Raw genomic sequence first — 20,526 nt, 5'->3', positions numbered from 1 at the left:
CAAAATAGGCATCTCGGGCCTCTTCAGATCCAAATATCTGCATGTGCTTGGCAGATGGGATGCAGATAAGGTAGGACACCTCTGCCCTTGTGATATGCAGCCTGGTAACCTGAAGTACCAAAAGTGATGGTAGACAAATGAATCTTTCCCTGAGCACCCAATGTAGGAGCTATTCTGGAGGTCTATGTTCCATTCTCCTAGCTACAAAGGGAACCTAGGATCGTGAATTAAATGCATATTTATAGCTTGTAGAGTTTAAATTGGGTCCCACCTTTTATGTTAACATTCTTCCTATAATAATCCATGTAATTCTTCACACACAAAGAAATAGATTCACTCTGCTTTATATTTGCCATCATATTGTTGGCTTTGAGATAATTCATTGCCTGTGGTTTTGCTGCTTTGCTCTCCAAAGTTGTCATACTGCCTAATCCTGCCCAGCTAAGGGCAGTATTACTTTACATGCTTAATTTAGGTTTACACAGCAAGAGGGCAGAGAGTGATTTAGAGCAGGTGCCTCTGTAAGGTGCTCTGAATTGCATTATAGACTAGCCAAGTCCATGCTTTGACCGTAGACAGCCAAGAGGAACAAGTCTGTCCTCTAGGCCACATCAGTTCCATTTCAGGCTGAACACAGACAGAAGGTTTTACCTGCTCCTTTCTTTTGCCTTTTTTGTCTGCTTCTCTGTATGTTTATGTAGAGAGGCAGAAACACATGCTCACATCCTCATTTGCCTGCTTTGGAGTACAGATTAGAATTTGCCTCTTCACAAAATCTCCTGAACAACAGAGTACATATAAAGTAAATGTACCTTTATTGTTCCTATAGAAGTGGTTTCCTTTTGTGTAGCTAATTATCACTGGAGTAGGGACTCAGATCTAAGATGCCCACATCTGACATGGGTACTCCATTATGTCAAGTTTTCTCTTTGTCGCCCTGGCCCAGTGAACGCTTCTTTATTTGAGGTACGAATGGGAGAAAGTAATAGACGTGTTTCTCAGCCTCATTCCTTTGAAAGTCCAAAACTGGAATTCAAGTGGGTTTTCTTATATCTTAGCCAGAGAAGAAAAATGAACTGGGGTCTCCACAAGCTGTTTTCTTTTATGCCTTATCTAACTACACTTTTTGTGACTTGCTGGCAGGAAACAGGCTGATACAATGATACGATTAGTGCATATGCAGCTCCAGAGTCAGAAATTTACTCGTCAGAGAAGTTAGCTGGTGGAAAATTGGGTATTTTAGATAAGGCAGCAAATATTTAACAAGGCCCACAGGGTGGGCCCAAAATGTGGAAGCCAATTTAATGGCGGGTAGACACCTGCATATCACAATAGATCCAAAAATATATGACAGTATTTTGTGATAGATGGCAGATGGCTTTTTTGTTGTAAAGCATGCATGCGAGAGATGAGTACAAGGTACTTATTTATAAAGTCAGCAATGGATATAAGTACTGGTTTTGTTATACGGTTTCATCATGTAGTTTACATAAAATTAGATAAGATTATAATATTTCATTACAGGAATGGTTATGCTAAGCTGGTTCTTTGAAAGCATTTACATTCTTTTAAGTGTCTGCATGATGACAGAAAGAGTAATGAAAATAGTGGGCTTGGGGTTTTTTTTGTAAATAGGCTAGAACCAGCTGTCATTTTTGGTAGTATAGATGAACAGTGCTTTATAGAGCCAGGGGTAGATAATTTCTAGGCAGATTGTTTCTTAGTTATTCTTAGAAGAAGCATATGTGCTGCATATCAATGCCAGGAAATCACTTGCAGCAAGCGTGTTGGTATCAAAAAGATACTGCTATTAATTGGTGCTTATAAATTTGAACTACTCATACATTTTAGCCAGTGATATTACAGATACAGATTAATTTAAGTAAGAATGGGAACCTAGTCCAAAAAAATGTAGGTTTAAGTGTTAAAACAGCATTTCTGCCATATGTCTTTATCAGGAAATTTTGTGGCACCAGCAAAAACTATACATGGTTTATACATAGTTTTGGGGATATTGGTGAAGTCTTTCAAGAGATGCATTTGGGCGTTTTGGAATTCAGAAGAGCTAAATTGTTTAAATTTCATCAAATGGTACAGTTTAACTGATCCAACTCCAAATTTTCAAACTGGATCACTATTTTTCTCAGGGAATCATGGGTGGAAAAAAAAGTATGAATTCAAAATAAATAAGCATACACTAGGTAAGTGTTGCAAGCTAGCCAGTACAAAACCTAATCACAAGGTGCCATTTCCCCACCTCGTTATTTCTACAAACTAAGCAGAAACTCAGCAAACAAGGCTGAGTGAACACTAACTCTGCTTTCCTCAAACTCTGAATGATGAACTACAATTATCCCCAACTGTAAAATGTAATTCAGCTTCCTCTCACATTCTTAGTAGTAGTAGTACTCATAAGGAGTATTTCCTTATTTTTCTCTAGACATTTGGAGGACTTTCTTCATTAAAACAAACAAAGCAAACTTGCAGGTTGCACACCAGGCTATTAATATGCTGAATCAAAGAAAATGAAGGTTATATTTTTTTTTTATAAACTGTCTTATTTTAACCCCAGCTGGTAACTGGGACCATGCAGCCACTCGATCACTCCCCTCAGTTGGGATGGGTGAGGGAATCAGAAAAGTAAAAGTGAGAAAACTCGTGGGTTGAGATAAAGACAGTTTTATAAGTAAAGCAAAAGCAGCACATGCAAGAAAGCAAAACAAGGAATTCATTCACTGCTTCTCATCGGCAGGTAGGTGTTCAGCCATCTCCAGGAAAGCAGGGCTCCATCATGTGCGGCGGATACTTGGGAAGACAAATGCCATCAACTCTGAATGTCTCCCCTCTTCCTTCTTCTTCCCCCAGCTTTATATTTACTGAGCGTGACATCACATGGCATGGAATATCCCTTTGGTCCATTAGGGTCAGCTGTCCTGGCTGTGTCTCCTCCCAACTTCTTGTGCCCTCCCAGCCTACTCACTCGCGAGGCGGTATGAGGAGCAGAAAATGTCCTGATTGCTTAGCAACAACTAAAACCACCAATGTGCTACCACACTATTCCCATCCTAAATCCAAAACATAGCACTATACCAGCTGCTAGTAAGAAAGTTAACTATCCCAACTGAAACCATGACATAAATAAACTATGTAGCTATGCATGTATACAAAGAAAAATAATTAGAATGGCAAGATATGTTCTCTGAAAAATTTTCTTTGGTGCAATAAAAAAGCTTAACAGAAACTAGATAGAATTCTTCATTCTTGGAGAAACTCAGATACTGCAGGGTTCTGTTGTATGTTATTTCAATACGTGGGGAAGCCGTGGTCCTGGCCAAAATTTATCTCTTTGAACAGTGCAAAATCAGTGGAGGAGAAGGAAGATTGCAGTGTATAAATTGTGCTTCTGTTTTAAATCCAGACTTCTTTGGATGGAAAGTTCACAGACTTCTACAGTGGCATGGAGAACTCCTAGTGGATTAGACAATTTTGTGTAGGTTGTGCAGAAGGACATGAAAAATAGAAAGCTAATTTCAACCTGGCTAGCACAGCACGATAATATTACGCATATGGCCTATAATTGAAATGTTCTTTGTTCTCTGAAACATTTGCAGTATCCTGCTGTGGAGATGGGCTTATTTGCTGCTGCTGCTGGTTGATATTATTTTATTATGTTTTAATTTGCTAATCTTCAGTCTTGTGATTAAATGTATGCAGCTCACAGTTTGTATGGATCATGTTCAGTGCTACTTAAGCTATACAACAGAACAGAGAGAGAAGAACCAATTTGGTTTCAAAGACTTCAATTTTTGAGAGTTTTTAGCATCTAAAGGACTTTTTTAATAACTTTGTACCTAATATACTTTGTAGTTTGGTCATCTTTGGTCTGCAAATAGTCAATTTGTTTTGAATGCTATTGATAAGTAATTTGGATAAAATAGATAACTGGTATAATGATAAAAGAACAGTAAGCTGTGTAGAAATCACGTTTTGCTTTCTTCTTTTTATTGTCACACTAGATATTTCTACATTTATTCTATTTTGGTCAGAACATCTGATTTCTATTGTAATGTGACAAACAATAATAATACACAGATTTTCAAAAGCTAGCTAGCAGGAAATGCTTCCATCTGCTTGGAAAGCTTTGGATCAAACCTTTAGAAAAGAAACCCAAGCTACCTTCACTTACTGTAAGAAATACTAAAGATAATCAACTATGAAGTAGCTATATTTTCTAAAAAACTAAATGAACATTCTAAATAATAGTGTGAGAATTCTTTTATTTTAAAGAAAATCTATGATCCACTTGCTTCAGGTGTCTCCATTTGTCCTTTAGACCAAACATAGTAACTAAGAAAAGCACATTTGAATCCTTGAATGAGCACTGGAAGATGCTCATTTGGAACTGTTCAATTTCTTTTGCCATAATCATAGAATCTTCAGTTAAGCAGAGGAATGTTCCTTTTATGCATCTTATTTATTCTATTTCTTAAATTTCCATGGAGAAATGATATGAAAATAATGTCTATATTATTCTCTTTTGAAAATACTGGAATTTATTTTCTGTTATTAGTGGAAGGTTCTTGAAGAGACTCTAAAGCACGATCAACTTAACTAGGTGGTTCTTGAGATATATTGTTAAAGGTCTTTCACACTGGAAACTTCCTAGCTTTACCAGGCTGTTAGTTCCCATTCTTCTCATTTGACCATTAGAAAGTTTTTCTAAACCTCCTATGCTTCAGATTAGGCTCACAGTTTGTCCCAGTCACCATGGACTTGGAAGACTGGTTTTTTGTATTCTCCTTGTAGCAGGCAGAGCGATACAGGTGCCAAGAATGATGACACACATCCCCTCCACCTTCTCTTCTCCAACTAACCAACTGCACTTCTTCTGACTCTTCTTCGGAGGAATATTTATTAGTCCCCTGAAAATTCTCATTCCTTTTCTCCATACTAAGCAGCTGGTCCGTATTCTTCTTGATGGTGATGTTCCAAATTGAATATGATACTTCAGCTGAGATCTTGTCAATATCCAATGCACAGCTAAGCAGGGAGATGATTTCCCATATTTTAGAGGCCATACACCCTTTTCTACATCTATTCATGTTGTTCCCTGTTTCACAATAGCATGACATAACTCTTTTATTCAGTTTTGTGGTCTCACGCCATTTCTTCTTTATGTGTTATTTATGCATTTTAATACTCCCACACAACTCTAGTACTTCCTGTGGGTCTGCTCTGAATTTCATCCTTTTTTTCCATTCCATCTCTGACATACTGACTATTTCTATGCTCCAACATACTGACTGTCCCTCCCAGTATGGTATCATCAGCAAACTTAATGAGTAAACTCACTGCTCTATCATCCAATTCTTTAATGAAAATGTTGAATAGAACAATAGAATGGACTCCTGCAAAATTCCCTCTATGCATTCTTCTGTCTTGACAGTGAACTATTAACAATTACAGTCTGTGTACAGTTTTCTATTCTATAGTAGTATCATTTAGACTGACATTTCTTTACTGGCTCATGAGAATTTCATGAGAGAGAATGTCTTTCTAAAGGAAAGATATGTGACATCTATTGTTTCTCCTCTGTCCACAAACCTGCCATCCTACTGTGAAAGGAAATTAGATTAGCTAGATGTGATTTGTTGTTGGCATATCCGTGTTGGCTGATGTTCATTTCCTTGTTGCCTTGCAGGGGCTTATGAAGAGCCGGTATGATGATTTGTTCAACTGTATAGAAAGAACTGAAGTTAACTCAGATAGCTTGTAGCACTTGGCTCCTCCGTTTTACCTTCTTTTAATGGAAGATTTTCCTTTCTCTGGTCTTTTGATGTGACATTTCTTTCCCATGATATCTTTAATATGAGTCTTAATGGCTCTAAAATATAATCAGTTGGTCTTTAAGTACCCCATGATTCTGTTTGACAAGATCATCTGGCCTGAAAATACATAACTTACCCAGTTAGCTATTGAGCCTAGCCCCTGGACACACATAGACATATGTATATAGAGGTGTCTTGGTGTATGATTCAACTGAAACATAGGTATCCGAGAGCATTATAGACACTGTGGGCACCCTTTCTGGCCTCCAGCTTCCACTCCAGAAGGATATGTCTCTCCTGAAGGACCTACATCATATCTTTTGGCCTCAAATATATAGCTAATTTACAATAGTGCAAAATGGTATTAACACCTATATTTAAGCAACAGAATTGTGCCTGTACAGCCAAAGAAGTCCAGAAAATTATTCAGACACTAGATGTCCATTGCAGGGTGATCAGAATTGCTCTCCAGGCTGCCCTGACTATGTTGACTAGATCACCAATGCCTACTGTGGAAACACCTACTTTCAGATAAAGACACAAGTTGTAGACACTCAAAGCTTGATTCAGTTTCCTAGATATAGGCATTTGTGCCAACTTAGGTGGCAGATGGTATCTTGCCTGGCTTCCAGCTGATAGTCCAGGAAGGTACATGTATCTTGTAGTTCCTGTGTCATACTGCCAGTTCAAATGGCACCAGATGCCTGTGTTTAGGAAATTAATTGAGGCCCTAAATTTCAGTCTTAATGTGGAACTTAATTCTGTTCTTGGAGTTGAACTGCTGTCTTTATTCTCATCTTCTATGTCACCTAGGGTAAGTTTGCTCCTGCTGAAGTGACTAGACCTTTTGTTACTGTAAAATACAGATGCCGTTTAGAGCCTTGTTTCAGTCCTTCAGCTGCGACTCATTTTCCTTATTCATAAAATAGAGAAAAATAGTCAGGGGTTATAGCAGTTATAAATGAACTACTCTTAATAAGTGATATGAATAACCCCAGACAGAAGCTATTAGCTAAGTCCCAGTTTGTATTATTGTTAACCAAAGAAACTTCATGAGTTGACATGAAATCTAAAATGAAGGTATGTATTGTTAACAATGGAGAAAATGTCTGTAGTTTCCCTTGCTGAAATTCAGGCCACTTCTAAATGAGATATTTCTGAAAAGATTGATTGAAAGGTAGTAATGGAAAATCTGTAATGGTCATTAATCCAATTGCAGATGTTCCATTATGACAGACCAATCATCAGAACAAAGCTACAGTGAAATGCATGTATCAGTATTACCTGAAACACTTGGTCAGCAGGAGGTCATCAACTTCTCAAGCCTCTTGTGGCAATGCCTGCTTCATTATGTTTATTGCTTTTGTTTTCAAGTCTGTTTGGGACAGATTCCATAATCTTGCTAAATGTTACAACTAGTACATATAATGACCAAAGCAGCCATTGGATCCACTGATTTCATTCTTTGGCTTCAAAATAGCTACTTCTGTTTATTATTCTGTAGCCTAAAGTCATCCTTAAAAATATGTCTCGCATTTCTGGAGAGTGAGTCATAAGTGATGGAAGACAATATTACCTCCTCTTCTGTCCATTTTTCCACTTTTTTCTACCAAAGGTTCTTTGTTTCTACCCAAAGTAACGATAGTTGCCTGTGTGTTGAAGTGATTTCAAGCTCTGCAGAGGTATGTGTTTCAGAGCTGCATAGACAATATGCATGTCTCGGAGACAAAGGCAGAGCTTTAGACACATACCTCTTCAGCCTGGCTTAGGAACTCTCTGTGCTCAACCTCTTGACACATCCAGGTGTCTGAGTCAATGTCAGTAGTTAGTGTATTAAGTACCGCATATTTTCTGCTGGATGGCATGTCAAATATGTGCATGTGTTTGGAAATGTTGCATCATTCGGTAGAGGCTGCTCAAAACAAAAAAATGAGACATAAGGACAGTGTAAGCATTCCTTGATCATGAACTTAGGGAACTGAAGTGGTAGAGCCCTTTCAGTGTGGCTGCTCTCTCATTTTCTGTGCTGGATGGAGTGCTTGTTACTGAAAGAATATAATTCTAAAGAAAGTGTATCCATAATTTTTCAACCTGCACAAGGGTTTACAGATTTCATCTGCTGGTGCTCTAAGTCGGGACAAAAGCTATGGTAATTCGTGACTTGCCAGGCCAGCTTAATGCAGTCCACAAGATCAGGAAATTATAAGTAGCTCTCAGACGTCTTCCATTCCAGCTCTCCCAAATTCTGAGTTCGGTTTCAAATTCAACTGAAAGAGAATTTTTTGAAAGTGCCAGTTCTGAAGCATCTTTGTTCTGTGTTTCTTACCTTTCCCTGGAGCCTGGGCGGTTGAAATAGTTTTCAATTTGCTGCATCAGGGGAATACTGTGGCTAAGTAAATCTTCTCTAATCCAAGTGAAAGTACTGAAAAGAAGGCCTTGATTTTTAAAGCAGCAGTAACTCCGCTCTAATTGCTTTAAAATTCAGATGACTTAAAGACAAACTACCAAATCTCCTAGATTCTTTTCCCTTCTTCTTCCTCCCCTTCACCTCTTTCCCATTAATCATCACTCCTGAACTAGATAAAAGTTTAAACAGTCTGTCAAAATGTTTCTGTCTATTTTTCTGAGTTAGTTTCAAAATCATGTCATTTTTCCCCAGAATGAGTACTTTGATTCATGCCATCCAAACTTCAGAATCTTTTGCCTCAATTAAAACAAAAAATTGCCAACATGTATTCAAAACCTGGTCTTATTCTGTTGTTTTCAATCAGAACTTTAACTATGCCTGAGAGTTTAAAGCTAAATTGTGGGCTTTAAAAAAACCCAAACACCTTTACTGAACTTGTACTAAGTTCAATATTTTGGAAAAAAGCAGAACTGGAGTTACACTGGAGAAAAGCTGATCTGCAGCATTAATTATTTGAGGAATGAGAATAGCTGCAAATTTTGAGTGACATTGTATGATGCTTCAAAAAAAGAAAATGCCTTTTACTGAATGAAACCTACATTGACATCATTGTCTGCTTTCGTGTCTAGAATTTTTAAACAGGACTCTCTTGTGTATTTTCAATTTTTTAATTTTTTTTTTTTTTAAGAAAAGCATTGTGGAAATGTTTTGTATAAGCCTTTTCAGCCTGAAGGTCCATCATACAATCAATGACCCTCAAGCTTGCATTTCAGGGCCTATCCTGCTTACAGGTTTTGATTTTGGTAAAAGTCCAGGACAACCAATAAAGAAACCACAATCATAACTCTTTGAAAATTATTTACAAATAAATAATAATAATAGGGATAAACGACACGGAAAATTTGAAGGTTTTCTTACTGGATTTACTAATGGTTCTCAGTGCATAGATATCTAAGCCTAGTATCTTCTAATGCAATCTTGGCACTTTCTATCCCCCCATGTTGGTTCCTTAGGAGGGATCACACATAAGAGAGCAAAACACCTGTTAACTTCAGTGCAATGTGGATTATGCCTTCTTAGTAGCACCTTGGAGAGGTTTTGTTCCTTATTACGAGTAATATGTCCGGTGGAGACATGGCATACAAACTTTGTGCTCACAGTTCCCTTTCTAAGGCAGATCCACCAGTTTGTATCCAAAGACACTACAGCTTCCTCCTAATGGAAGTAGGAGTACACGTACCTTGGCTGTGATCAAATGCCTCATAACTGCAGAGACAAGAGCAGGATTTGTGATGTTGAGTGCAACTAAATTTGGCAGGATCTGTTATCAGATTTGTACCAAATTCTATCTACAAAGGGCTGCAATGGAACTCTGCACCTTCTGTTCTTTCTTCTTTCTGTATGTTTATGCTTTTTCATTAGGTGTTTTTTTTATGATTGGCTTTTCTTTCCTGGCTGCTTTACTTTGCAGCTAAAAACTTATAAAAGAATGCAGTGAAAGGGGTTGAAAGGAGGAGCCAAACATAGTCCATAGGCCACCCTAAAAGCATTTCTTCCTATTGGTTAGCTAATGAAAGCATTTATGTTGAGGTAACCCCATCCATGTGTTTACCAGGCTGGGAAACACATTTACCAGTTTTCTGAGATAATCAGCTGCTATTTTGCAAAGCTTGCACAATTTCATTTCGGTGTAGATCTATCTGCTGCTGCAATCAGATATGGCTTGCATTTCCAGACTGAAGAGGTAATAAGGATCCTCTCGCTACATGAAGAAATGCAGTTCCAAGGTAGGAATAAAGAGTTGCCATCAATAACGTGATAACTTGCAGCAAATGCAGTCCTGCACCGAGGGTGCAGTTACCCCATGCAGCAGTACAGACTGGGGGTTGACTAGCTTGAAAGCAGCTTTGCCAAAAGAAGAAAAAACAAAAAACAAACAAACAAACAAAAAAATCAACCAGAGGGCACTCAGTCAACAGCAAATTGAACATGAGCCAGTGGTGCGTCTCCACAGCAACTGTGCCGTGGCTAACAGGAGCGTAGCCATCAGGTCAGGCAAAGTGATTTTTCCACTTTCTCTGTCTGGCATTTGTGAGACCACGTCTGGAGTCCATGCCATTTGTTCCCACATGACAACAATGGCATGGACACATCGGAGCATGGCCAGGAGAGGCTTCCGAGATGGTAAGGGACTGAAGCACATGGTGTATGAGGAGAGGCTGAGAGAGAACCATGTTTGTTCAGATTGGAAAAGAGATTTGAGGGGATCTTATCTTAACTTGAAACCTGTTTAATGTCACAATGCAGAGAAGGAGGAGCTAAAATTTCTTCAAGAGGCATGCAGTGAAAGGATGAGGCAACAGTCACAAGCTGCAGTGTGGTAGATTCTTATTTGAATTTGTTATAAGGAACACATTTTTCACCATTAAAGTGTTCAAACACTGGAATACGTCACCCAGAGAGCTGTGGGATTTCCATCCGTGGAGCCCTGTGCTTCTCCGGTACTTTTCAGCATTACAGATGTCACTAGATTATTTAGGCAACCGAACTGTCTCTCATGTGTCTACCTTCATAATCTAGCAACTGTGGGGCCTAGAGCAGTCACACGCGCACTCACTGACCATGAGCCCACTGTGTCAGGCTCTTTACAACAGCAATTCCAAACAGGCTAAGGAGGAATGAGCATATTCCTGTTGAGCAAACGTCTAGTTTACTGTGGTTGTATTGGCAAACAAGGTCTGGGAGAGGATCTGAGGGAATTAATAGAGCTGCTTTGACATATTTATTGGGAGTGCCTCAGGGGGCAGCATGAGCAACAATATTTCTTATTTAAAAGGATTAAGATGGATTTTATCATAATTACCAGTTTGAGAGTGAATTTGCAGGAAGAGTTAGCAAGGGAGATAAGTTGAGAGGAATCTTAAAAGTAAAGACAGGATGTTGGTGTTCGGTTCAATAAAGATGGGGGAGGTGATGTGTAACTGTTCCTTCTTTCCAAGGTCTCAAAGGCCTCGTACTATTTGTAGTGCTTTTCAAAATCTACATGAATCCGTTGAAAGAGAAAGTGACATATGCTTCACTCAGCTGGCACAGATATGCTCCTGACGGTCAGATATTTTTCCCGTTTGCAACAACTGCAGCCACTATCCTTCCTGAATGTAAGAAAGCCTTCAGGATAAAGCTGAGGAAAGAATCTGTACAAGACCATAAAGGTGCCGATGAGGAAAAGGAAACACTGAAAAAGTAAGCCAAGAAACTGGATAATTGGCTGGAAGTTTTGGCCAACTTAATGGGTAACTAGAAGTTAGGATGTTTCTGACTGAATGGAATAGTTGTTTCCATGAAAGGCATAGGGCTCCTCTTCATTAAGCAGGTGCCAAGGAGAACCAAATTGGTTCCTTGTTATGTTTGGATGACCAGAGAGCGTCAGTTGTCTAAGTGTTTTCAATTTCAGCTTGCTTAGAAGTTTCATTCTTTCTTCCTTGACAAGACTCTTAATTACAGTGATAAGCACATGGATACGTTAAAACATGATAAGTGCATAAGATTTCTGTATTAGAAGACCGTGTCTCCTCTATATGACTAACATTAATCAAAGAGGAAGGAAAGGTCTGTACTGCATTCTGTAGTGTAAATGTAAAGATAGGAACAACCTGGAAATGACTGTTTGGCAATTCTGTTAGGTACTAATATAGAAATCTTTGCTAACTTAAACAAGAAGAAGCTACATGTGAGATATTTTGGCCTTGCACGAAGCAGGGTAGATAACTGGAACTCTTTGAGAAGCATCTTAAAGTACTGTGGGAAAATGTATTGAAGCTATGGTTGAAGCAAAATTTTTCATACACACGGGCTATTTGAAAACATTTTCCCAGCTTTTCCATACACCACTTATTTTTTAAAGCACGTTCTATTAAAATGGCTGTATTAGCAAAAATGCTATACGGCACCATCCCCCAGACAGCACAGAAGCAAAAACCAGTCATTTTTTCTAACAAAAAGTGAAAGAGAGAGAAGTTATTATGAACTAACTTCTAAGGCCTATATGGTCTCTATCAATGATGTTACAATAATAATTTCAGGAAGCCAAGGATCCACTACCATCTGAATAACATATTCTACTTTGCTGGAAATCCTTTAAGCAACCTGGAATTATTCATATATAGAGTCTATTATTATCAAAGTAAATAAAAAAATCATATAATTCAATCCAAACAAAGCAATAAAACACAGCTTCTCGAAGGAAGCACTTCAGTGCATACGTACTGGTACTCAGTCCTTCCAAAATTCAAGACGAGGGTTGGATTGACCCTGTCTTTTCCTTCTGTTGCACAGCAAAATAAGTGGAAACAGCTTTGAGGAAGGAATCTTCACAAGACTCCAGTCTTGGCAATTCTTCATTTGATCTCTCAGGGTAGGAAGCAAACCGCAAGTAGAAAACGTGCCGGTAGAAGCTGTGAAACAGGAATATGAAAATGATGGTTCAATAACAGGCAGTGCGTTGAGATTTGTGTTCTGTTCAGCACCTATTCCTGTCTCAGGAACTGTGCTTTGTGCTTCAGTCTCTGTAAACCAAGTAGCAGGTTCAGGAGAGCTGTGATTAAAAATACATAAATTACTTCAAGCTCAGACAGTGTATAGTAACAATAATCTAAACATGTAAGTATAAATGAAAATCCAGATCCTTACATCTGTGCAGGACTAGAAATGATCCCAGTGTGAAAGGGTGAGAGGAGGTTGAATCCCTTCCCACACTGGCACACCTTCTCTCTGATCCTTCTTAGAAGGACAGTCTGTGGGGACAGCAGCTACCAGGACTCCCATCGTGCCCACAGGGCAGAATACTTCTGAATATGGATTTCAGTGACAGACACCTCTTTGGCTAAAGCTGCTTTTCCATCAAAATGCTGATTTGTGGAGAACAAAATGTTTTGTGAGGAGAGTTCTAATTCAGCAAGCCCCAGCCAAAACACAGGCAGACATTTGAAGGAACTTGGACCATCAGGCAGGTTTCTATCCAAAACTTGTGTGAATTCCTGCCAGCGTGCTGGGAATAGTTCGAACAGTTCGAAGATATCCACCTGTGGGCATGGCTCACCCGGGATGGACACTTGTTAGACACATCTGGGAGCCCCACCTCTTGCCAAATCTAGCTCCCCATCCCACAGCTAACAACTGCTGCCTGTGCAGCGGGGCTGTCCCACATGCCTGGGAGCCTCGCTCAGTAGCCTGCCAGCCAAACTCGCAGGAGGCTGAGAAGATAAGGAGTGGGACTGGGATCTGGTGAGCTTTTTTTTGACACATATTTTCAGAGTTTTCCTTTCAGTAGAGAAGTCACCAAAGACATTTCAACCGGTAATCCAGAGAAGGAGGAATCTGCCCGGCCATTTATAGCTTGATTTGAGCTTTTAGAAAAGGTGTTTTTCTTGTGTCCCTTTACTGGAAGGAGCTGGCACCTTGGCATTCAGCAGAGTAGAAGATGCTGTTGCAACATGAGAGGAAAAAGAAGGATGCAGGGACTTTTGAGGGGAATTCTCATGCAGGAGGGAAAAAATAATGGTGAGGAAGGGATGAAGGTTGATAACCTCCTTCATTCACATGAAGACAGCATCTCCCTCTCATTAGGAGATGGAGCTGTATTTATTTATATGGCCTCCACTATTATAGTGTCTGAGCAGCTCATAATCACTAATGGCTTTCTCCTCAGAGCCTCCCAGAGAGGTGTTATCTTCATTTAAGAGATGACTACTGAAACGTGAATGAGGGTAGCAGAAGTTTCATGACATCAATCTTGCTGTTTCCCTTCCACAGTAACAGAGCAACGACCCTCCCTCTCCCAGTGCCACCAGTCCTTGGAGAAGCCTTTCTGTACGAGGCCCACGGTGCTCCCTGCCTCCTCCAGCATGGGCTCCAAGGGCAGCGCCTTCTGTTGTGCCCAACAAATCCACACTCAGCTGGTACAAAGTCTATAAGCCCCATGACATGCACAAGCACTGCAACACGCTGCTGTTCATCAGGCTTCTCTTGCTCTCCTCAGCTTCTTCATCTTCCAACACCAGCTGTGGCAGAGCCTCATCCTCACGGGACTCAGACCTTGGTACAAGCGATTGAGGCTCTTACATTGTGTCGTGAATTTTGGGGGAGTCAAAAGAGCAGAGCTGCATGTGATGAACATGAGTGGTATTGCTCTGCTCTCAGCTTCATTCATGGAAAAAAAAGTGCTGCCGTTCTTTTTTCTTAATTTAGAAATGAATCTTCAGGTACAGGTAATGACTGTGTTTTGGAAAATATCACAGTGACTAAGCAACTCTGCTGGGGGCCTGAAAGAGGTTCTGTGGAATTTCAACATTACTTTATGAAAAAAATTAAAATAAACTCTGCATTTCTCCCTCCTTTCCTTCCTGACACAACAAATGCCACAGGACTTACCGCAGCTGATGATGGAAATGAGCTAAACCTGGAAGCAACACTGAGCTCTGCTGTTTCTTCTCCTCAGCTCACTCTTTCTCTTTCTGCTCCTCCTTATGTAAATTTTAAAAGTACTTAGGAATACTCATTAGCACATATTAGGATTTGTTTCAACATCTTCCAAAGAACAGATGGAGAGAAAGGAAGATGAGAAAAACTGAAGAAAGGATACAAGAAAAATGAAAAAAGAGGACAAAAGAAGAAAACTAAGCAGAGGGAAGTCTAGAAAAAGAAAAGGACACAGAGATAGTATATATTCGTGGTGCCCTTTTCATGACAAATACCAACATACTTCTCAAGTTAAAAATTCACAGACTATTGCAGTGACTATAAAATATAGTTCAGATCAACTTGCACAGTAATGACCTTACTGAAGTGCCATGAGATGTTTAGCTGACTTCAGGTATTTATTCCCAGCACTGCCTTTCCTGACTGTTCACACAGTGCTAACAACACTTACGCTTTAAGGACTTGTTTACTCATTCACAGCAAACTTCATGGTATTCCACGTTTTTCTAGATCATCTGTGGCAGGATCCTTGACACCAAACTGCTTCACTATCCCTTTTGCCTTGTTCATGAGGCAGCTCCGGGTTATGCTGAGAGCTGCCCAGTTGGCGTGGCAGGGAAACATACTCCAAAGGACATTCATCTTTATAACCACCCCCGGTGTGGCTCGCTCTCTGCCAACACGGACCGGACAGCTTGCATGAGGGATCCCTCTGACAGCACCCCAGTCCCTGTGAGCACGTACGGAAAGGTTCCCTCCAAAACTCTTTTCAGGACCCTGATACTACTGCACGCAACTTTCTGTAACAACCCCATGGCATCACCAAGGTGCCCACTAGCACTGGAGAGTACCCTGTGTGATTCTTAGTACGGGTAGCTAAAAAGTAGGTGCTGGTCATGAAAACAAGAGGTGGGACTTTTCATAAGAGCAGCAGGTCAAGGGGTTTCAGCTGCCACTCTTCAGTCCTACAGCCAACCAAACTAATCAACCAACCAACCAATGAACCAGCCGTTGGTAAATGTGAGACAGCAGTGGCCAGCTACAATGCACTCACTAGTGAGCATCGTATTTCTCGTCTATACTGGGTCAGCTAAACTTATTTTTAAAAAAGCGGCAAATTAAAACTGAAGGACTTACCTTCCACTTCCTGTGCCCATATGAAGGCAAATTAAAAGCAGCCAGGCAACAAAGCTCAAAAATTTAATTACAAAGCTTAATAGTAACAGATCTGAGCGCAGGACTGGAGCCTATCTACTCTTTAGTCAGTGCATTTTCCAACAGACTTTGCCATTTCTGCAAAGCTACTGCAGAGGACTTGGTACTATCAAACTACTAAGACTTGGGTTTTTATTGTTTCCTGCAGAAACAGAGACTTAGTGGGAAAGAGGTTACAAAAAAAATAGTTTAGAAGTGGGGAGGAGGGGGGAGAAAAGGGAAACTGTGAAAGAAAAAAAAAAAGAGCAAAGGAAGATGACAAACAGTGACACGTGAAGGTCAAAGAAACAGAAAGAGAAGCTTAGTAAATGAGTGAATGTGAAGGAAAAAAAAGGAAAGAATGTAAAAAATATATAACAGGTATAGGAAAAGTGAGGGGAGAAGAAGAAAATGAGAGAAGTAGAGAGGAAAGTTGAAGGTTTTTCAGGTATAAAATTCTACCCCTACACAACAAAATATTTCCAGTTTCCAGAGAGAATAATTATTTTCCAGCAGAGAGTTTTTGTTCTTAGAATTGCTTTTTCTGAAGTGACTTGAACTGGAGAAGAATCCATAATCTGGAGAGTCTGATGGACATCGACAATGGAAAGTTTTAATATCAGCTAATGCTTGATCTTTTGAATCTGTCCAGATGTTGCTTTTCTAACACTATTTTTCAGTTACTGCTTTCCTACGTATTCCAATATTTCTGCTAACTCATTTGACCGATCTTAATGTGCAAATGAACTCACATCCAGTAGTTTTGCAGAGCTGAAAGGAGTGTGGGCCACTATATGTTACAAATCATTTCAAATTTCATGACACAGACAACACAATTTGGATTCTATCGAATGTAAAACCATTCAGAAGACTTGGGAAATTTGTTGATAAATACATATTCTGTTGACAGAATTTGCTGCATATCATCTAAAACTTAACTGTGATATACTTCACTTTTGCAGCCTTACGTGTTATTTAAAACTGTGACTGTGTGTGGCAAAATAATTTGTTATTGCATTTTAAAATTGCAAATACGGGTATTGGCATTGAGGTTTGTATATCTGGCTTCACCTTGGCTACTATCACGACAGGATTTTTGTGCAGACACTGGACACAGAAAAATTATTCTTTATAATTTCAATATTTTACATAATATGCTACTCAAAGATTAAACTTTTTCTGTGACCCCACTTCTTCATTCGACAAATCACCATCTTAAAGTAAGGTTTGCTTTACCTCTTCCTTTTTTTTCCCCACAAGCACATCAGAGGATATCAGTAACATATTCCTGATTGGTACTGATTGGTACTCTCCTCCTAAGTACTGACTGCAGGAGAGGCTGAGGGAGCTGGGCGTGTTTAGCTTGGAGAAGAGGAGGCTGAGGGGAGACCTCATTGCCCTCTACAACTACCTGAAAGGAGGTTGGAGAGAGGTGGGTGTTGGCCTCTTCTCCCAGGACCAGAGGAAATGGTCTGAAGTTGCGGCAGGGGAGGTTTAGATTAGGTATTAGGAAGAATTATTTTACTGAAAAAGTGGTCAGGCACTGGAACAGCCTGCCCAGGGAGGTGGTTGAGTCACCATCCCTTGAGGTGTTTAAGAAACGTCTAGGTTGGCACTTCAGGGCATGTTCTAGTGGCAGAGATTGTAGGTTGTTGGGGTGGTTTTTGGTTTTTTGTTTTTGTTTTTTGTGTGTGCATGTGTATGGTTGGACTCGATGATCTCAAAGGTCCTTTCCAACCATGAAGATTCTATGATTCTATGATTCTATGATTTTGGAAAGCCTTTCTACATAATAGATGTCACCATTCCAGCACCATTTTCCCACAGTGTATCTGATTTTCACATGATTTTAAAGCCACATCACAATGCTTTTCACTTTATTGGGGAGCTAGTTGGTGGAATTGGGTCCTAAATTTTTATAAGACTCCTCTGAATGAGACAGTCTCTCACACCAGTGACAGCAATTTTTTTTTGGTAGTATAATTCTGAGATTTTTCATATATAAAGCTAATTTTATTTTGGAATGCTACTTTTATAGATCTGCCACTTTTTCTCCAGTTTAGAAGCAGGAATAACTTTATATATAAAGTTGATGCTATTTCTGAATAGTCTTCATGGGAGGAATTATAAAGAAGACATTCGTCCTTCAATTTCAAAAAGAAACATGGTTAATTGCAGGTTTACACATATAAAAATACCATAGTCCTTGTATACTCTATTGTATCATACTGATTTATTCTGATGCTTCGATCTTACTGTTGTTTTTTTACCTATTTCTGACACCAATAATTTTAGCAAGAGTTACCATCTCTCAGCTATATGTAAGACTAGAACAAAGATGGAAGATGCTGGATGCCAATGTCAAGCAGATATTTTTTTCTGCACCAAATAGTCTAATGATTGACTATTACATTAGAAGAAATGGATATGGATTTCTTTAGATATTTGGATTTAGCCTATTAAGAATAACTTTCAGTGAAGGTGGCAGTCACCAATGGATATTTTTAGCCAGATCAAGGTCATCTTTCCTAGTTTGCAAGAAAAACATGCTTTATGTTTTGAAATATGTGTTTGGTTTGCATATCTCTCTCCAGGTAAATGATCTAACCTTTTAGCTATCTGGTAGTTATAAGTAGGGCTATTCAAATTTCTATGCATAACTGAACTACAGATGCAAATTTTGCACACGGGGTATATCCACAAATGCGAGTCTCACTCTTCTAGAAATTTACCTCTTCATTTGTACTTTTTCCACTACAGAACATCCTGAGTTGAGCTTGTGCTGTCAAGTGCTTGAGAATTATCCATTGGCCACCAACTAGATCATAGAATCATAGAATCATAGGGTTGTAAGGGACCTCTGGAGATCACCTAGTCCAACCCCCCTGCCAGAGCAGGGTCACCCAGAGCAGGTTGCACAGGAACGCGTCCAGGTGGGTTTTGAATGTCTCCGGAGTTGGAGACTCCACCACCTCTCTGGGCAGCCTGTTCCAGTGCTCTGCCACCCTCCAAGTAAAGAAGTTCCTCCTCATGTTGAGATGGAACTTCCTATGCTCAAGTTTGTGCCCATTACCTCTTGTCCTGTCCCCGGGCACCACTGAAAAGAGCCTGGCCCCATCCTCCTGACACCCACCCTTTAAGTATTTATAAATGTTGATAAGATCCCCCCTCAGTTGTCTCATTAAAAACAGACAGCAACAAATAATCATCACGGCCCTAAGTTTGAGGGATCTTTTACTGAAGAAATAGCTTTTCCTCTTATATTTGACTACTCACTTTTGCATGTCCTTCAGTCCCACTCATGCGCTGCTCCTATACCCAATGCGAGAGTTCCATTAAATTTTGCCTGCCACCTTCTGTGGCATGTGGAAACTCCACGTGAATCACTACTGTTGTTAGCAAAGCTTTTGTTATGTCCATACAGTGCCTGCTCAGTCATCTTTCTCATCATCTGGAGTGTTATCTCTACCTTACCCAACATTATTGCTGCCAAAATTCCCTTCCTGTTCATTCCATGAATACCTATTGCACTGACCCCCTTGTGTGCCTGTGTCTTGCCCTGAAGGCTAAGTGCTTGCCAGGTGAGTGACACGGTCATTTTACAGGAGAGAAGAGGAATCGGTGACATGCATCCTTTAGCTGCAGGGTGACTATGGAAAAGGTCATGTATACGGCAGTGGAAAGAAGCCCTATTGTCTTCATTATTTCAATGTGGCTGTGTTGAATTGTAATCGCTGTGTGATAATTCTGGAATTTATTCCAATTGATTTTGTATAACCAGAATAATGTCTCATTATGTTGTGTAATACTCCACAAAGAAAGACTGTGAAATAAAACAGGGCTTTAGTCAGCGGTGTTCTACAAGATAAGAGTTCTTCTATGAGAGGAATTGTCCCATCGTTTTCTTCAGTGTCTGCTTTTTTTGTCTTTCATCTATTACCATTTTGTTATGACAGTAACAGAGATGTTGCTTTTCAAATTCTTTATCATTGTTGTTTCTCAACATTTCCCAAATGAAACCATGGTGAGATAGAGCACCATGCTTCTATTTCCCTGATAATCGCTTTCTCCAAGGAAACTGATAGGTTTCAAATTTTTGTTGATAATGAAGGTACTATTTGTCTATGGCTATCCTGGTAAGTCTTTTTCTCTCTCTCTCTTTTTTTTCTCTTTCTCTTTTTTCTTCTTTTTTTTCCTCTTTTTTCAGCACAACAGCCTTTGTGCTTTCCAGGTCACTGAAAATGGGAGAGAATGCTCTGAGCTATGTGCCCTACTGAGTGGAACTGTTTTGTTCACATGCACTGATGCTCCCTTTGTAAAGAAATAAAAAATGCAATCAGAAAAATGCAGAAGTGAATGTTTTTATTCTATGCTCTAAGTTTAACAAAACAAACACATTACAGGCCTCCTCTGTATTTGAAACATTTCACAGATGTGGTCAGGTGCTGATAATTCCATTTTGCTATGGTATTTAATCATTTTTATTGCACTACGAGAGTAATGTTTATGTGAAGCTGTTCTATGTATGCAATGACACATTAATGTAGTAGATTTGTCCAAAGAAAACATTTATTTATGGATGTTTTCTCTGCATAAACAGTATTTTTTTCTTGTATTATT

General features: G+C 39.5%; 1 protein-coding gene across 1 annotated transcript in view; it reads left to right on the top strand.

Annotated features, from left to right (window-relative positions):
• LOC128904178 (uncharacterized) overlaps positions 1-20,158 on the top strand; it is an 87,278-nt gene extending 67,120 nt beyond the window's left edge. Inside the window, exon 6 of the mRNA XM_054188139.1 lies at positions 20,114-20,158. Coding sequence (XP_054044114.1) covers positions 20,114-20,145 — 32 coding nt within the window. The 3' untranslated portion in view covers positions 20,146-20,158. The remainder of the gene's footprint in view (positions 1-20,113) is intronic.
• Positions 20,159-20,526: the final 368 nt, after the last annotated feature.

Source organism: Rissa tridactyla, chromosome 1 (assembly GCF_028500815.1).
Source record: "Rissa tridactyla isolate bRisTri1 chromosome 1, bRisTri1.patW.cur.20221130, whole genome shotgun sequence".
Classification (NCBI taxonomy): domain Eukaryota; kingdom Metazoa; phylum Chordata; class Aves; order Charadriiformes; family Laridae; genus Rissa; species Rissa tridactyla.
The sequence above is the reverse complement of the archived record's forward strand: the minus strand, read 5'-3'. Positions and strand labels throughout refer to the sequence as shown.